The sequence below is a fragment of the Pholcus phalangioides genome, unplaced genomic scaffold (genome assembly GCF_987345545.1).
Source record: "Pholcus phalangioides strain wild (caught in Gottingen) unplaced genomic scaffold, Ppha-v1.0 ptg000004l_1, whole genome shotgun sequence".
NCBI classification, from domain to species: domain Eukaryota; kingdom Metazoa; phylum Arthropoda; class Arachnida; order Araneae; family Pholcidae; genus Pholcus; species Pholcus phalangioides.
Window position 1 is genome coordinate 40271095 of NW_028301597.1, and position 19496 is coordinate 40290590.

Consider the following 19496-nt stretch of genomic DNA (forward strand, 5'->3'; position numbering starts at 1 on the left):
CTTTTTCTTTACCAACCCCCCCCCCCCTTCCGTGAGAACTTTTCACAAACCTCATCCAAATATACCAATTCTTCTTTAATTTTTATGAATTTTTGGACTATTTTCGCACTTGTGGAACACTGTGCATAGGGTGTATTGTCTTTTCAATGCACGGGCCACGAACTTATTGTGTTATATAGATGGATATGTCTTTTTACACATTTCGCGAACCGGATATACTAGCGATATCTCTAGAGTGGTTCAGATATCCCAGGCTCAATACAAGTTCATGCCGTTGCGTATGGGGATATTTGTATAAAAGAGTCGGGTCGGCCCAATGTTGGTAAAACACGGGAATGTTCAATACTGAATCACCAGACCCGATATAACGAACTCTAATTTAGTGACATTTTAGAAGTCCGTGTGATCTCAACCCGATGTAGCATTTTTCCTCGATTTAACGAATAAAAATGCCTTGATTTATCCGATTCGCGTTAAATCGGAGTTCACCTGTATTTTGGGGGTGGGGGGGTGTGGGGGAGAAGACAACAGGTATTTCTGGGCGAACAAAGTGATAGATTATGTTCTTCCATATATGGATATGTATATATACATCAGTCATTTTTTTTTCACATTTCAGGGAAGAAGGTGGGCACTCTCTTCCCCCCTCCATTTACGGCCACATCAAGGCCGTAAATGGAGTTATTATCATTAAAAAAAATTCCTATCAGGGAAAAATGGAATCCTTGGTGCCATTTGCTAAGTATAACAGGAATGACGATAAATTAGCTCACCAAATTTCAACCAATTCGGTTGAACGCTTGAAATTTTTAGCAGGTACAAAAAAAAAATTGTGGAGTTTTTCAAAATTTCATAAAAACAGTTCAAGTTTGAACCCTCTATTATCGCTATAATAATTAGTCATATAATTGGCAAAAATTGATGCAGTTTTGTTTCGTCTCGAAGAAATGTGATCAATCTAGGCATAGCCATCACATCGACTCTCAGAAGCTTCACACTAGCATTCGATTGTGTAGTTCAGGTGTGGGTTCCGGGACGGTGGGTGGGAGAGGTGATCGCTCCTCCCAAGAGCTGGATAATACGGGGGGAAATTTATGTCTCGTTAATATACATGGCGATCCCACGAGCCTACACTACGAGGATTTTTGCAACGACATCGTAGTCATCATCTTGAATAGAAATCAATGTTGAAAATGTCTATTTCACAGTGAAAATGTGGGTACTTAGTGGGTTTTACTGCCTCGTGAATAAAATTCGATTTTGAAAATCGAAATGTATACTGTATAAATCTTAATTTTCGAAATCTTAAGTTTGCTTAGAGATAAGCCGAGAAAATTAAATATAAAACAATAAGCTAGACCAACTTTTGAATGTGATATTTTTCTATGCAATTAACAGATTTCAGCTTTTTATTTATATGTTATCAAGTACGAAGACGAAAAAACTTACCTCTCCAGTATTTCCTTTTTATATTCTACTGTATCAGTTCATATTGTTTTCTCAAAAAGTTCGTAATGGCCCATAGATTTCAAGGAAAATTTTAATTTGAAGAGCCCATAGATTTCAAGGAAATCTACAACAATACTGTACTTGCTCTGTTTGGGGTCCCATTTGCGCTGCGGTGGCGCGCCATACCCCCCTTCATCAAGTTTCGCCATCTGCAAACGATTTTTGCAACAAGCCATGTTAACTTTTATGCAGGCAGATTACTTATATATATGTATTTCCCTTTATGAAAGTTAGCGCCTTTAATGGGCTTCGCAACAAAGATTTATGAAGATTTCAAGGAAAATCTATTTAAAAAAAAGGAAATTTTTAAATTGAAAAGCCTATAGATTTCAAGGTTAATCATAGAAATCTATGGGCTCTTCAAATTAAAATTTTCGATTAATTCAACTAATAAAATGGAAGAAGAGGGTTAAAAATAATTTTTTCAACTTGGTTTTAAGTCGTTTTCATCTTAGCGTTTTCAAATATCCAACAAGATTAACACTTAATATAATGCTCACCAATGAAATTATAACAAAAACATTTACCGAATTTCTCTCGATTCGACTTCACAGAAAGCCTATCACAAGAATGTAGTCCCCTCTTTGAAACACGAATATTTTATCCAGCGATTTTGTCAACAAACAATGACAGTAACTCAAATGTCAGCAACAAATACCACAATGATTATAAAAAAAAGTGATAAGAAACTTACATCATCGATTTATATATTCTGCGTGGAAATGAGTCAAAAAAGCGAAACGATTTATCTCTACCATTGAGATAAATGTTTTCACTTTTGTTACATGCGTATATTCGAGCATTACCAATTTACACTCGACCATGAAAATTTTCCGTACATCCAAATATTTGTAATAACTATAGCTTAGATTTTTCTGAACTAAAAATCTTGGAAATAAGCGAGAATTTATGACCTAAAAAACATGACCTTATAATAACTTTCCCATTATTTCATCTCTTCTTTCTCAGTTATTGATCATTAAGTTGAAAAGTAAACAAAAAAATCAACCAGTTTTTATCGTTTTAATTAAAATTCTCTAACCAAATTCAAATGGAAACCACGCCTACCTTATGCAAAATAATTACTCTTCAATACGTTCTAGAATCGCACAGAATTTTATAAGATGCAGTTTTAAATAATTAAAAAACTGCTATTTTTTTTAGTTTCTTTCAAGAAATATTTGAAGAAACTTTACTTTGCAAAGTTTTTTTTTCAGAAAAATTACATTGGAGCAATATTTGAAAAGGGCTTCTCGTTAAGCTGATGTCTAGTTTCTGCAATCTCGTTTCTCAAGATGAATTGCAATTTTACTGCATATTATATCGGGGGTTGCAGCGGCCCACTGATTAATGACTAAAGACGCGCCGGGTGCAAAAGTCACGTGGGCATGTAGGAAAAGAAAAAGTGCAGAGGAGAGACGAAAGAAGAAAACTGTTACGCGGGTAGTCTACATGAGTATAGGAATGGCGTTGGTTATCTCCGAACGAACTCCATCTAAAATTTAAGTGTTCATGTTTAATTACGACAATAATCTAGAATTGTGGATAATTGTGTTAATTGTTAATAAACAGAAGAGATTAGGATATTCTTCGAATTACGTATCCTTTAGAGTTTTAAGTTGGAACTTTTAACAGTGGAACCAGTTTTTTTTCGAACTGAGCACAACGTCGGTTGTCATTGGGCAATTCATTACCATTTCATTCCTCTTCAGAGGTCAGTTGTGCCGAGTATGTGTGAGCATGTCCATACTTAATTGATGCCTATATATATTGTTATACGTAATAAAGTTAGTGCTACCATCTGCGTTTTGAAATGTGAGTGAATTGTAATGCTTGAATATTTTTGCAGTCGTAGGCAAGACCGCAACTAGGAAAGAGCATGGAAGGTCTAGTGCCCCAGGCGTAGGACGAGGAAGAGTGCCAAGTTTGCTTTTTGTTCTTTAAAAATTACGAGAAGTGGCGCCAAAATGGGTATTTGCCCCGGGGCGACAGTGGTCGTAGGATCTGCTGTGAGACTTTTTTTTAACGTTGGATCAACTCACATTTGAGCCTGAAGATGGAAATGACAGAAAATCAACTTCAGCCAACCACCCCAGAGCCAGCGGTAGGATTCGAACACAGGTCCCCGTAATGTGAATCCCTCACGACACTCACCTGACAGCACAACGGCTACCATAGGTGCTGAAAATATTCTCTCCAAAGACCTAGAAAAAATTCCGCAACCTTTCACCCTGAACACAATACTAGGCAGCGCCAGAATTACAGGAAGAGACGGAGAATGGAGGGGGACTACCAGACTTCAGGAAGTGACAATTTTAGGGATAAAAGGAAAAAAGATTTTTGCTTCAAAACATGATGCAAAAAAAAACTTTGTTATAGAATTTAAAGCTTTGGAATTTTACATACGGGAAGCGGAGCAAAACCTAGTCGTCTGCTGCCCCCCTCCACAAAAATCCCTATATTTAAGCATGATGAAAATGCATTGAGAAGATTTTGAACGTCCGAATTCATATTTTTTGCTCGTGCCATTCAGAGTTTCCCCTCAGAAACACGGCAAGAGGATCCCCAGAACAAAGTGGCCATTGGGTATGAAGCGGCGGGGGGACCAATAGTTCGAAAATGCTCATCAAAATATTACGTCATAAAAAATCCAGCCTTACTCGTCCCTCTTCATGATACATCACAATTAACTACAACTACTTCATTATCATCACCAGTCACTCTCATCGTAAATTGTAAGGAATTGAGTAATATATATCTATAATGATCTATTCATATGTATATAATAAGCACCACCACCCCCTCGTTTTTGGGACACAATTTTCAGCAAAAGGGGATTCTCTATACACGATAAAATACGGTACTTCACACATTCAGAACTTATTTCCTTTTTTCTCTAAATAAATCATTTGGGAATTCTAATTGCTTACTCAACCAACTTAGTTGCATTGCAGGGCTTATGTTACGATTCAGGGCGCTACGGGTATAGGTTTGGGAATCACTGTTTTAAGCACACGATTTCGATTCCCCACTTCTTTTGATGTTCCCCTGGCATATAGCTCTGCTACTTTATTGTGCACAAACTCTGGTGATATGACCGAACAAAAATTTACTAACGATATAGTAGAAATACCAGAACTAAACGAACCACGTCTGCAGTTTTGTTACGTTTTGTTTTCTTATGAAAGGAGGATTCTTTTCTTCCGCACTAGAACGATCTGAAATAAAAACTTCCATTTTTTTCGACTCACTCTACTATATAGTCCTGGTCTTACCCAGGTACAGGATGTTCTTCAAAAGGGACAAACTTGCTCTCTGCTTATATCCACACATAAGCATCGACCTAAAATTTAAAATCTTAACAATCATTAAAATTTATCAAATAATTAAAAGCAGTAAGTAAAGACAAGCTTTCTACCTTAATTTTGTGAAGAAAAAATTATTCCGCCACCTAGTTCAAACACCCATGTTTGTGTTTGAACATTCATCTGCATGTATTGCAATAGTCAAATACTCGATAAATAACTTGAAATTAATTCAATAATTTTATTTCTTAAAATTAGAAAACAAACTTTTTTAAAGCTTTTTTTTCTCACAAAAACTTTCAATAATTCAGAATAACATAATCATACACCGTAATAGTGATGAAACAAACTTCATATTAATAGCATGCTGGCAGTCAATGGTGAAATAATGAGTGTCAACAACACAATAAGATGCACAACAACAGTCGTGAATATGAAGGGTCGCGGAGGAAGAAAGTGTATTTTTGGGATTGTATCTTGTTTCTAACGCCCCAGACTTGCTCTCTCCTGCCAAGATATAAACTTCTTGTAAGCAGCTTCCAGCAAGCACATAAGGTGATCAGTGAGATCCGGTGGGGCATGCGCTCTTACAACCCGTTCCTTGAATGGCTCTAGTTTGGCATACTGAAACCTCTGAAGAGCTCCCTGCATCCTTACTATCTTCTCCTCCACCTGGGGCGATGTGACTGGAAAACAGCCCCAGAAATGCCTCAACAATTCACCCAGCGCTTTATAGAGCTGTTTAAATTCGTTCTGAATCTCCAAGGAAACTGTGTCTTTTAAAGATGTTGCATCAAGGTTTTTCATGAGAGATCCACCAGGCAAAAGCTCTCCCAATGCAACCGTTGCAGCACTTGGGGTTAGCACATTGGGAAGATTTGGAGTCCAGTTCTTTATTGTAGAGTTCAGTTTGCTAACTGTGAAATAAACTTCCTCCTCTGATATGTTCTCTGATTCACTCAATGGAGTTGGTCCATGAAAATATCTATCATATCTTTTCAAGTCCAAAGCAGAAACATTTTGAGTGCTCTCGGTCTGCAGGTCTTCATATTCAATAATTTCTGCTAACCTAGCTTTTTTGGCTGGTTTCTCAGAAACATCACCTTGAACAGACAAATTCTTGGGTAGGATAGTGCCATTTGGTGTTCGAGACTTGGGTAATCCAATTTTCGGATCTGCAACCTCAGGCTTTTTACTACTACAGCTCTGAAGAACCATCATGGAATGATGATTGAAACGTTTCATCAATGACTGGTTGATGGCAGACTGGCTGTTCTTGTTGTCTGCAGGCATATTCTCGTTGTATAGTTCTTCAAGAACGTTGTCACTAAAAGCGCCGATATTTACAAAAGGGTCGTTTACATTTTTCTGTATGGCTGTTTGAATATCCTGTTCATCCTGTTTTGCACAGTCAGAAAATATGTCTTTAGACCCTAAATTTACCCTGTCTCTGTGAAAATAATGAGACTGAAAAAACTTTGTCCAGAAGTCGCTCTCAGACAATTTATGAGGCACATTTTCCATGTGCTTTTTCTTGACAGCAGGGTAAGTTTTGAATATGGACTCAATTATGTCTGGAGTTATATTGTATTTGATACCGTTACTGCCATCATCCTGAGGATTGATATTTGTGAGAAATGATGCCGCAACCCCAACATCCTGTGAATTCTTTTCGTCAATTTTTTTGTTCAAACTAACATGATTAGCCCAGAACTCTTCTGATGTGATGACATGAGTCATAACGAGGTCTTTATAAAGTTGAAATAACACTGGATCTTCCATGAGGATCTTGTTTTTCTCTTCCAGTTCTTTATTTACTTTCTTCTTGAATTTCTGCAAAAGTTGCTGCAGAAGCTCCTTGACATCATTTCTATCCCTAAGCTGGGTTTCAGTGCCCATAGGATTAACAAAATGAAATGTTGTAGTCTCACCGTTGTGCATCACTACTTGCAGCTGAACTTTTGGTTTTCCATCTGGCGATATTTTCTGCATCTTAATGTCTGCATATTTGTGGCTTATCGAGAAAGAGTCTTTGTCCTCTAACATCCAGGCAACTCTTTCAGCCATCATGTACAGAGTGCCATCATGTTTCTTGTGACGCACATGATTAACCATAAGCAGCACATCTTCTGAAGAAGTTCCCATCTTATTTGATAAAAAAGAAATGAATATCAGGTAACTAAAACCTGAAATGGGATCAAGAAACAGAATAAAAAATTCTATTGAGCTCTCTTGAAATAAGGAAGAAAAGTATGTTTATAACAATTTACTTCATACATCTGGTAAATTTGAGACAAGGTGCTCTTTAAATATGCCAATGCTTTGTAAATCTCATAATGAATTAATAAAATTGTGCCTAAACTGTGGCCCAAACAAAACAAAAATGAGGAAAATGTTATATTTTGGGTACATGAGATATAGTCAGTTTGAGTTTGGCACTATCACTGCTTGCTCTGAGCAGCTTCTTTCCTTGCTGCATCCTGAAGAAGCTGAGTATCTACTTCATCAGCTGGAAGTTGTACATACCTCACAACTGATCCTCGGATGAAACAATTTTTCACTGACAGCTGAAATAAGAAAGAAGTGGATGTCAGAGGATCAGCAATTAATAGTACACACAAGGGGAAAAAAAAAAACAAATTACATTAACAGACAACAAATGCTGAAAGCCAGGGCTGGACAAATCAGGAAAAACATTAGGTGGTAGCAAAACTTTGTAGAAATCGAGCATAATAAGGCTATTTTTTTTTTTTTTTTTATCCAGCTGGATGATATTAAATTTAATAATAACTGGCACAAGGAACGGAAAGGGGTTCCATGGAAAATAAAAAACATTCCTTGGCAGAGATCTGTAGTTGAAGCAAAGATCTGTTGGAAGTGTCTTAGAGCTCCAAGGATTAGATCAAATGATAATCTAGGTAGGTTCTCAAACCTATGTGTAGAGTACATATAACATTTTCAAAGAAAGTGAGTAGCTGCTCCTGAAAGGGTATGATGGACTAGATACCAAGTAGAGATGAAGATGCATTTTGGAAAGAAAATTCACCTGCCTCTGCGGGATATCAAACCACCAACCTCTTACGCATGCGTTCTGAGGGAAGGAAATGTCATTCCTTTGTGGCTTAATGGCTGAGCACTTGCCTGATCTACAAAAGGTTGGTGGCTCGATTTCCTGCAGAAGCATGCAAATTTAATTTCTAATATACATTATCATCTCTGCTTGGTATCCAGTCTGCAGTACTTTGTACAAACAGCAAAGAATGACAGTTTCTCTCTAGCTATTTCTTTATGATACACAAAGCCTTTACAAAATAGGACAATCCTTATCTTTAAAAGCGCAGCAACCTTTGAAGACTATACATCCCACTTAACATCTTAGACAGATATCGAAGTATTCTCGAAGGATGGGTGTATCCAGAAAGCTTTATTAAAAATTAAACATAGCCCCCCCCCCCAGACGAAGGCAACAGAAAATAAATTGATATAATCATCTTGGAACATCAACAATAGTCAATATGAACCATATAGCAGATACGTAAAATATAAACAATCTACACCAATGGGCAATAAAAATTATAAAAATGATTATAAAGTGATAGCATATAGCTGTCCATCCTATAAGAATTTAGTAATCAGCAATTAATCGAATGATTGTCGATAATCTTGGGATATAAAATTTTGAATATCTATGAATCAGCTAATCACAGTCATCGATGTTGTTATATTGTCCAGCTTCCACATATTATCATCATTGGGTCTTTAGTAGTAATAGGTCCTTATCTATTAAGCACAGTCACCAGTAAGCCTGTATCAGCAACCCTTTCAATACCATGAACTGAAATGCATCAGCCCACATCACTTGACTATATCAACATGGTCACTTAACCACTTCATGATTATGGACGTAATATTATGTCCAAACACCAGTGGAATAAATTCAAACAAGTTCTGTTTTCTTTCCTCTCTCTCTTCACCATCGCAAAGCTTTATAGTAACCCCATTGCCTACAGAAGTTGCTTTTCATTTCCCTCCTTTCTTTTAGTCTTCCCTCCCTATATTCCAGTTAATTTTTTCCCCACACATAATATATATTTCTATTATATACACGTAAGAGCGAAAAAGAACACAGGGTGAGGGTGAAAAGTGAAGGACTAAAAAATTCTATCTACATTAACTATTATACTTTTTCTTTTATATTTTTTTCTTTCCCCCTTCCTTTCCTAACATGCTGTAAGGTCAGGACAAGGTTACCAAGTTTATTGTCAATTCGTTAAATAGACATAATCCAAATTTTTTTGCCAAAAACTTGCAAACGGAGTGGTTAACCCTCTCAGCAGCAATTAGCAGATATCTAAGCTTTTTAAAATCCTCTTGTTTTGGCAATGACGAGCCCAGAAACTGTTGTACTTTTCCTCAAGCATGTTTCCACCAACCTGTCGATCAACAACCAGTGGGATATGAAGCCAATTTTTCTTCTAATTTTGATAATGAAAATGACAGACACACTGTGTTTAAAATACAGTTTTCCCTCCTTCTCTGTGGCGTAATATAGGAATACGCATACAGTATATACCTTTGATCTCACTTAGTATGACTTATTTTTCTGGTTTCAACTCAAAGTAATTCTCATTAAGAGATTTCCCATTTAAAATGTTTTCCCACTTGTGTTTTTTCGCCACTGCTTTTTGAAAAATTATATAAACGGGACCCAATGTAAATATAAACTACTGCTTCCTTTGTTAATTTTTCTCGAACCTTGGGAGGGGGGGAGGAGCACTATCACCTGCTAAAATTCAGGAAAAAGTATTGTTCTTCAAAAAAGATATGTCATGTTACAGAGGGATTTCCACTGTGCCAGTCATAATGTGCATTAATGAAATTTATACAAACACGGGAAGGGATAATCTCACCACCTTATCAGTACAATAGTACATTATCCGACTGACAATTGAATACCTATCAACCCCCCCCCCCCTGCAAAAGCAGAATATTTTGCATTGTTCTGCATTAAGCCCTCAACTGATAGAAAATATTCTGCAACAAAAATTCCTATTAGTCGAGAAAACATGCTTCCTGCTTATTTTCTTCAAATTCTTCCAGAGATTGTACTGAGACATATGACACAGTTTACTGCACATTTCTTTTGGGGCATATCTCAGGAAAAAGATGCACAACTAATTCATTTGGTCATATAACTGCCATTTTAAAAAGGGTGCATAGCTAACACCGTAATTTACTGGCAAACCGTTGTTCCTAGAGGCATACTTTTGATTAGAAGTATCCAAATAACATTTGGACCTCAGGGCAACCATTGATATACATCATTCATATTGCAAGGGGTTGCATAGTTATTGAAATAAAAATTTAACTAGCCTTAAAAATTAATTGGCTTTTGAGCACAGCATGTCCATATAAAATATGGACACCCTGTGCTCAAAAGACAATTCGAAGGTTGTTGCCGTCTCTCCCAAGGCAACAAAAAAAACCCCAAAAAACTTCCATGTTTCTAAGTACAATATTCGCTGAAATATTTTAATTCAAAAATGGAGAGAAACTGGGACAAAAACAGCATAAACTAACAGATAATTCCCCCCCCCCAATTTTTCTCATTTTTGAATTCAAACATCTCAGCAAATATTGCACTTAGAAACATGGAATTTAGTTTGCTGGCCTGAGAAGAGACGGAGCAAAAACTTTCTATTCAGGTTTTTGAGCACTATGGGTGTCCATATAAAAAGTCAATTTTTTTTATTTGAATAACTGTATAACCCCTTGCAATATGAATGATGTATTTGAGGTCTACACTTTGTTTGATCATTTGATCATTTTTGTCGCACCACGGTCATTTTCTGCACACGAGGGCTAATTAGACCGGGACCTACAATTTATTGCCGATTCCGAACGGCAGGCTTGTTTTTCATACTCATCGAGAGGTTGGTACGCTAACCCCTCAATGGGGGACTCCCTGCGGTAGCAATTTTTGCTGCGGTCAAGTCGACGTTTTTTGTTGTACCCGTGTGTCAGGAAAGTTTTCTGACAAGGACGAACTGGGTATCGAACTCGCGACACATCTAAACATCCTTTGGTACTTTAGGCGAGCATCTTATCGACCGGGCTACCGTGCCCCTACACTTTGTTTGGATACTTTTTCTAATAGGAAGTCTGCCGCTAGGATCACCGGTCAGCCAGTGAATTGTGGTGCCAGCTTTTAGCTGTGTACCCTGTATATGTCAAGATGTAATTAAATTTATTGAAGCATTCTTCTTACTTTTAAAAAAACTTTTGTTTTTGAAATAAAGTTGACTAAGCCTGAAATTAAAATTACAATGCATGTGAATAAAACATAACATTACCATGTGAGGGTATTTCTCTGGATCTGTGACACTGATTTCACTTAACTTGATATTCAAATACTGGTCAACTGAATGCAAAGTGCCACATATGCTGCAAGGAGAAACATAGAATTGTAGATTAATAAACAGAAATGAACAAAAAATACAGAAAACATCAAAATCAGCAAATTTAATTCACCATATTATACCTAAATTTAAAAGTTGAAAAAAAGTTAAGTAAATTTTCATCCAATGATAGATTCAAATGGGTTATATCAAATATTTTGAGAAGGGTGGTAGTAGAAATGGGGGGAGGAATATATACATATAATATATTATATAATATATTATATTATATGTATATATTCCTCCCTATATATATAATATATTATATAATATATATAATATATTATATATATAGTAGCTATATCCATGGATGAATAGTTTTTGTAAATAAAAAATGTATTTCCACAGGGTGGGGAAGATACAACAGACCAAATTCTGCTACATATGTTCAGGACTTCTGATATGCACAGCTCAAAATGAACCCACTTGTGTGCACTAGGGCGGCTCTTATTTTTTTATGTTTTAATTTCAGTTTGCACACCCTTTTTTTTCCCTTCATTCCTAAGAACAATTAGACCATTTGTTCAAATCAGGGGTTGGGATCCCGTGTCTCATTGGGGTAGAAGTTGGAAGCCAGTGGGTGCCAAAGCACCTGAAGATAAAGCGTTGTCACTTCAATGGCAAAACCTGTCGTTCGTAAGCTTGCTCCAAAGCGGGAGGGGTGAAAACTACTGAGATGCAACAGCCATTTTTTTCTCTCTTGTGGTGTCCATTACTTTATTTTACCTTACCCACATGGTTGTTGGTGCATTTTCTCACCTCATTTCATCATAAGCTTTACCATTTTTAAAAATTAATTTATCAAAAAGACCTCAAAACTAAATTACATTTTTTTACTTATCTCTAAGATATTAAGATATTTCTTTGGAGTTTATGTTTAATTTTTCTCCTTCATTTCATCTCGATTCCAATGCATATTGAGACTGCTTATTCTTCAAGCACTTTGGTGGGTGCAGGCACTTATTCGTTCATGTCGTACTCCGACCTCTCACCCTGAGTCTGCTCTAGTCGCTGTCCGAGTCAACTATGAGTGCATTTATGGCTTCTAATTTGAGCAGTGGTTATTGAAATATGTCTTTAATTGGTAATGAGTGTCGCCATTACCAGAAATCTTCAAAATTACAAACTTCTATCAAACCGGCAAGTAAAATCAACGTTATTTTATAATGTACAGGACGTTAAACTGTCCTTAAGTGAAAGTGCCAACTTAATAAAGCATGAATGTCTCATTTTTGGGAGAAGACAAGGAGACACAAGAGTGATACATCATTGTGTAGAAAAATTTATGAAAATGTACACTTAATGGAGCGATCTTGATAAAAATGCATGCTGTACGTCAGACATGCAGAAAGAATATGAACGTAAATTTATGTCATAGTTAAATAACTTATTTGACATTATTCCCACTAATGATTTGGAAATTATAAAAATTAAAGACAAAAATTTTTTACTGAGTCAAAGAGAACCGGGCCAAAGAGGGAGTCGATACGAAGCTAGCAAAACATGATGAAAGGGCATTATTGACAGTCAGGGGAACATGAAAATGGGCTAAGTCCCATTGTAGTTCAGAGATCGCTGGCAATTGCATGAATTCATCAGAAGAGCCATCTGGTATAGAGGATATTTTTGATTAACCTAGGCCTTCATCAAACATTACACAGACATCTCTTAAGGAAAACATAGATGAGCAGATAGGTTTAGGGATGAAAAATGTATGTGGGAAGAAAATGTTTAACTACAAAATTGATGGCTGTACTTGATCGATGCCACATTAACCAGAGAAATACCATTTTTATTCTATAAGTTGCAGCTGAGTTGTTAGGACACAACATTGATGAAGTGACAATCAATCGAAATACGATCGAAAGATATCAGGAAGATTTTTATAACACAAAGGCTACTTAAGATCAAAGAATTTATTTAAAGAAAACCAACCTAGTTTTGTATCTATTCATCGAGATGGTAAATTGCTACCTGCTTAAATGTGAGAAATTTAAAACTTGAATATCTACCTATCACTGTTACAAGATCAAGAAAAATTGCTTGGAAAACCAATAGAATCTTCAGGGAAGGAGCAATGGCTGTCTGGAATGTTTTAAGAGATTGGGGGATTGGAAGGCTCACTCTGTTCTGACACAACCAGTTCGAACACTGGTTATATCAACGGTGCAATTGCATTTCTACAGCAGTATACAAATTGAGAGATGACATATTTTCCATGTCGGCGTCACATGTATAAATTAGTGCTACCAAGTATTTTCAAACATGAGTTACCTCAAGCAACTAGTAGTCCAGATGTTGTTTCCTTTAAAAAAAATCAGAGAAAATGGAATAACTTGGAAAAAGAAAATTATAATGGATGTGTATAAATACTGAACGCAAGACTTGTTTATTAGATTTTAATTCATTTATTAGACGAAATATGTAGTGAGAGTGAAATACTGGGTAATGTGAATTACCTTTTCACTGCACTGAAAAATGAAAAATTGAAGCACGATTATTGGGAGCTCGTTGAATTATGTATAGTTTTTATTGGAAGGAACTCAGACTCAACTATCAAAATCAGGTCACCAGGGGCTTTACATCATGCTTGATGGATGGCAAATGCAATTTACTCATTTATTTAGATAGCAATTGCTTTAAAAGTGTCAGAAGTGAACAGTCTGAAGAACATTTGTTTGTTTCTTGTGACGGCATATGTTAAAGCATGGTTGGAGAGTTCATTGACAGTCAGTGCTTGATTTAATGTTTCTAAAAGATTTAAAGAAATATATAAATATGAAAACATAAACAAGGACATTTCGTCAGTTGCTCTGAAGAAATTTTGGTATCGCCAGTAGCATTTAAATGAAGAGTCAAGCATTTTAGTAATTTTTGATAAAAATGTTACTATTGCATCCAAAAAGCACATCATAAAGAATTTGAAATGGGAAAATCTTGATATAGAAAAAAAATGTATTATTCATACTTCTCTTTTCTCTTAGGTTAGAAGTTTCCCCTTCTCTTAGGTAAAATTTTAATACTATATATTTTATTTATTAACAATACTTTTATTAGACATTCATCTTCGATTTTATAATGAGTCAATTTTTATCTCATTTATCTAAGATTTTCTAATGAATATTTACAAATCAAGCCATTCAAAATTTAGATATATTTCAAATAGTTAGTTCATTGTTGTTTTTTTCGCAGAAAAACAATAGACGACTTCATTTCTCTGGAAAGTTTAAATTTATTAAAGAAATTTGGTGCCCACATTAGCTTTCTGAATCTCAGTCCAGATCTTTGGGATAGAGACGATTCTTATTTAAAGTTGCAAGAAACATTCTGGAATCTCAGTGTTGTTAATGATACAGCCAAGAGAGGGGGTGTGAAGTTGATTTAAGATTTTAATGGGCTGTTATCTGTGGATCAAGAGCAGAAGCAATTTCTTCTCCAATATGTCAAAGACCACAGAAAGCAGTACCCGGACTGCAAGAAGGCTACTCTTACACAAAAATTTATTTAAATACATGATTAAAAAATAATTCATTTTGTTTCATATGCCCTTTTAACCCTAGAGCTATAATACTAACTAAAATAAAAAATGCTTGTTAACTGCCAATATATGTCTAGGTTTCTGTTTAACCTTTAAATGTTGAAGAAATATTTGATGTACTTCCACATCATGGTAAAAGGGGAAGAAAGACGCCCCAGGGCCCTGGGGCGTCTTTCTTCCCCTTTATTTTTTTCATTTCAACTTTTTCTGGGGGGAGGGGGCAAAGAACATGTACTCAATGTATGCATATATATATATATATATATATTAGTGTATATATATATATACCATTTTTAGTGTATTTTCAAAAGCCAGGGGGCAATGCCCTCCCCCTGCCCCCCAGAAAATGACGGGCCTAGTCAGGGCTCCCACTCAAAAGATTAAAAATACAGAAAAGTAGGGTTAAAAATAATGTAGATATTCGTTCACACATATAGGACGACCTAGGTTTTTGAAGTAGTGAAAATTGAACAAAAACCTTGTCCTGTAGTGAATACAGTAAGCAAACATTTTCCCTTGGTATTTTTTCTTAGCTAGCCTTCCGTTTTGTGATTTCAATGCTCTTTTTATCAGTGTACATGCCTTCTAACACAAACCATGAACACATATTCCAGCAGTTGCAACTACATCACTCTTACGGGTCGGCTAGCTTCATTTATACCATCTCCATTTTGTGAAACTTTACGTCTGCTTCATTATCTAATTTATATTCATAAATCACACAAATATCACTACTGTCCATTTTATGTAGGAAATTAGTTGTTATAAATTTTGCAATAGGGAAAAATAGGTTTCTTTTCCTCAGCAATAAGAAAAAATAACAAAGGATTATGGGAAAGGGGTAAAAAAACCATGAAAATTTACCAATAGGGTGTAAATATATTTTTCTTTTTCCCTACGATAAGAAAAAAGCTGGTTTGGCATCCCTAATCTTGCACATGTAAACAGGATTTTAAAATCTGGTATTAGAATGTTTCTCTGATTTTGGATATTGTTAAGTAATGATTTCCGATTAAGATAGAAACAATTTACAAAGCTTCTGTTGAAATTTTGCTGAGGTTAAGGCTATTTTTATCTTAGTTTGCCTCGACAAGTAGGCCAGACATATTTGGGCATTGATTTATAGTTCGAATTTTTGTGCTCGGAAGTGAAGTACTGCAGATTCAGCAGAGAGCCGTAGTTTGCCTATCACAAAATAAAACCACAAAATTCATAAAAAAGCAGTAAAACTGAAAAAAAAAACAACATGAAAAACAAAATCTAATTTGAAATGATGAAATTATGGGAGGGGGGGGGGAAGAGATAACTTACCTTAGATCATTTTTCAACTCGACCACAACATCTTTGCCAACAAGAGATTTGAAAAACGAATAAAATAACTGGAAGGGAAAATAAAAACTTTAAAAACTACAAAATTTTTCAATTTAAGCACTTAGATTTCAGCAAAGCAAATTTACAACTATAATTATATTCATCTACTTGAAAGTAAATCTCAAATGGCAGATAGTCTGAGAATGTTATCGTTTTTTTTACTAACAGCCATAAAGTGTTGTCCCCTTTTTTGGCGATGTGATGGCGAGTGTTCTCTTTGGAAAGGAGACATCCAAAAGCATGTCTTCATTTCACTTAGCTTTCGGACGTTTTTCTTGCCAAAGGAAAAAATCACCAACACATGATAAAAAGGAACTATACAATAGCTACCGCTTATAAGAAACACTGATTACAAGAATCAAGCGCTTATAAGGATCAAATTCGCAAAACGAAAACCAAACTGTTTTAACATGGGAAAATAATCTGCGATAAGAATCAGTGATTTCTGCTTTATAAGGATAAAAAAATATTCTCAAAAACTGCCACCTTACATCTTAATGGTGGGAACTTGTAGAATATTTTTGGACCAGGTTATTTGAGTGAGGGGAAGGCTACTTATTGTCAATTTTACTTTTGAAATAAAACCATCCTATATTGACTTCTTGTTGTTGCCTTTCTCTCCCCCCCCCCCCAAACAGTAAGGATTACAGTTTTGTAATATAGTGAGCTTCCTTCCATGACACTGGCATTACACTACAAAAGTTCTTTTATATAACTTGAAAGATGCAACTAATAGGCGTATCGCCTATCAGTTACATTTGATTGAATGTAACCAATAGGTCTATTGGCTGTTTTTATGCACTCAGACAACAGTCACGACCCCCAAAGCAGAATGCGCCAAAATCTGTAACGTACGTTGCAGAACAATTAGCGCTACTGCAGAACAATTTGGAAGAATTTAAGAAAAAGTGCAAAAAAACACTATTACATGTATGGGAATTTTTACCACAGAACATTTCCAGTCAGGAGGACTCGTCGCAGAACAGTGCTAAACATTCTGCTTTGGGGGTCATGACCCCCGTCCTTCCATCCTGGAATCTTTGGCAGGTCGTCGGCCCAGGCTTTTCAAGGGACCCTCTTCAGAGAATTTATAGCGTAAAAAAACTAAAAAAATGATGAGAATCATCCTGGGCCACTCTTGTACAAGCCATGACAATAGTGGTACAGTTACTGTATAACATTTTAGTTGAACATTGACAACAAACAATGTCTAAGACTTACATTTGAAAATTACACTTTAAAAGTTTTAGATACGATATTTATAAGACTTGAAAAGTTGGGAACAAGAACAACTACATAGGAGCAATAGGGAAAAATTTCTGGATTTAAGAATCAACTGCTCATAAGAATCAAAATAGCTGAACCAAGTGCGATTCTTATAAGCGGTGGCTACTGTACTATAGCTGTTTCTAGGACAGTTCCTCGCTGGAAAGATGTTTTTTACCTCGGTCCTCTATTGTCGATGGGTTAATGTTTTCTTCCTTTCCTTGCAGCACCATCTGTGATGCAGGCAGCGCTAGTTTGAATATTCCTTCCATAACCACTGGGTTTTCAAATGGGGTTTTCTTTGTCATCAAGCTCCAGTCAAGCGGACTGTAGACGGAACTAACCTTGACCCTCCTTTGTTTTGCGCCGGTCGTTTAAAACAGCCCTCCATTTCTTTGTTCCGTCTTAGCACAAGTAGCCATTGTGCTCTCCTCAATCATTGCTAGGTCAGATTATACGGTTCCTTTTCATTGTTTTTATCATGCCTTCTGTGTTTAGTGTAGTTTTAAAATGATGGGTGGGATGCAGTTTAGACCACTTCAGAAAGTTACCGACTGTGGCAACTTTGTAACGTTTGTTTACCTTCTGCATCAACTGGATTATACTGCCTTCTCAGTCTGTTAGGGCTTTAATCCTGCTTAGTGAAATAATATTGCCATGTTTCTGGTTATGGTGAAAACAGAGTTGATAATGTCAGTATGGGGGCAGAGGCTCCTTTAAATGGCCAGAAAAGCAAAGCAGTTTGCCGGCCTCAGGCCAGCGCCGAATGAAGTTCAGCCTACAGGTGCAACCACTGATTTGCATATTCGCATACACCTACGTTAGCGATTGGATGAAACGTTTTCTGCGCTAACGCATTGTTGAACTATGTGCCAATTCACTTCCATCGTGTGCTGTTGCAGGATATTCAGCTGACAGTCGTGTTTCAGCACAGATTTTTTATAATTCTCGACAGTGTTAAATAGCTTCTGTTGGGCTGAGACCCAGTAACTTCAAACTCTTCAGAATTTATTTTTCTAGTGATTTTAATTTCTTATTGTCGTGATTCTTTTTAAAATTTCGTAATACGAGTTTACCGCCCATTCAAATTCCTCGTGGATTATTTCAATTTATTACGTGCATTTTGGATTATTTCATATGTGTGCCCTAAGGATTATTTCAATTTCTATGGGATTATTGCTGTGCAGTGGAGGATGGAAAAAAAAGGTGAGTAGTGAAAAAAAGCTTTATATATAAACTCGGCACTTCTTTGGGCCGAGCAGTGCCAAGAAGTGTGCTTAAACTACTTTTTCAACGACTCGGGGCCCCCCCCCCATTACGAATTCATAACGTAAAGACAAAAAAATATTCATCCCGGGTGTTTCCCCCTCCCCTCACGTGAGGGCAGAACCAATCATGGTTTTTTTAACAATTAAAATTGCTCTCGGAGAAACGACATTCAATAAAACTATAGAAACTCTCTTTATAAGAAAAAAAATTCTATTTATAACATATCAAATTCAGAATAAATGGGTAGGGGTGGAACTAAATACCCGGTAGATGATACACAACTGATGACACTAAGGTAATTGTCAAAGAACTAATGCATCTAAGGATATTGATTAAACGAAATGAAACAAGATTCTTTACCATCCTATTGAATTGGGTAACTAATAACAGAACAAAAGCACACGTTATAAACTAAAATTCTTAAAACTTTACCGTCTCCACTTCAGTTCACTTGACGGAACTGCATCGCTCTTGCGCTCTCCGCCTAATTTACGAGTGAATTGCGAAATCTTAATGTCATCGTAACGTTACGACAAAATTTTGCGATCATTTACATGACCATATATATAATCCATATTTTACGGGACATAGTTATATTTGTTTTTATTTTTCAGTTTTCCCGACTTTTTTGTTTTGTTGCAAACAAATCCTATTTTTTTTATAAATCTCTTTTGAATATTATCCTTTCTCAAATCATAGATTAATGTAATTTTCAAAATTAGAAAACAAATTTCATTACACTTCATTCACAGTTTGAAAAATAGATGGCAGCACAAATCA

At 36.0% G+C, this 19496-nt stretch overlaps 3 protein-coding genes across 3 annotated transcripts in view; all 3 read right to left on the minus strand.

The window, feature by feature from the left end:
* The window catches only part of LOC149087580 (caspase-1-like), a 47329-nt gene extending 45186 nt beyond the window's left edge, over nucleotides 1–2143 (minus strand). The window contains exon 1 of the mRNA XM_089231506.1: nucleotides 2037–2143. The gene's annotated coding sequence lies outside the window, so the exon portion shown is untranslated. The remainder of the gene's footprint in view (nucleotides 1–2036) is intronic.
* A 2892-nt stretch (nucleotides 2144–5035) lies between these two features.
* On the minus strand, nucleotides 5036–6959 carry Tfb1 (transcription factor B1). The gene has a single exon (XM_089231509.1). It carries the CDS (start codon nucleotides 6957–6959, stop codon nucleotides 5298–5300), a length of 1662 nt encoding a protein of 553 aa, XP_089087635.1. The 3' UTR covers nucleotides 5036–5297.
* Nucleotides 6960–7052: 93 nt separating this feature from the next.
* LOC149087582 (U6 snRNA-associated Sm-like protein LSm2) lies at nucleotides 7053–19185 on the minus strand. Its single transcript, XM_089231510.1, has 4 exons — nucleotides 19077–19185; nucleotides 16122–16189; nucleotides 11168–11258; nucleotides 7053–7381 (listed from the first exon to the last, which is right to left on the minus strand). The coding sequence occupies exons 1-4, from the start codon at nucleotides 19077–19079 to the stop codon at nucleotides 7256–7258; spliced, it is 288 nt and encodes a 95-aa protein (XP_089087636.1). The 5' UTR covers nucleotides 19080–19185; the 3' UTR covers nucleotides 7053–7255.
* Nucleotides 19186–19496: the final 311 nt, after the last annotated feature.

Coding starts and splice junctions, on each gene's coding strand:
- Tfb1 (XM_089231509.1), bottom strand. CDS start 6,959: ATGGGAACTTCTTCAGAAGATGTGCTGCTTATGGTTAATCATGTGCGT.
- LOC149087582 (XM_089231510.1), bottom strand. Junction 11,259..16,121: donor GAGTTGAAAAATGATCTAAG/GTAAGTTATCTC, acceptor TTCTCCTTGCAG/CATATGTGGCACTTTGCATT. Junction 7,382..11,167: donor CAGAGAAATACCCTCACATG/GTAATGTTATGT, acceptor TTCTTATTTCAG/CTGTCAGTGAAAAATTGTTT.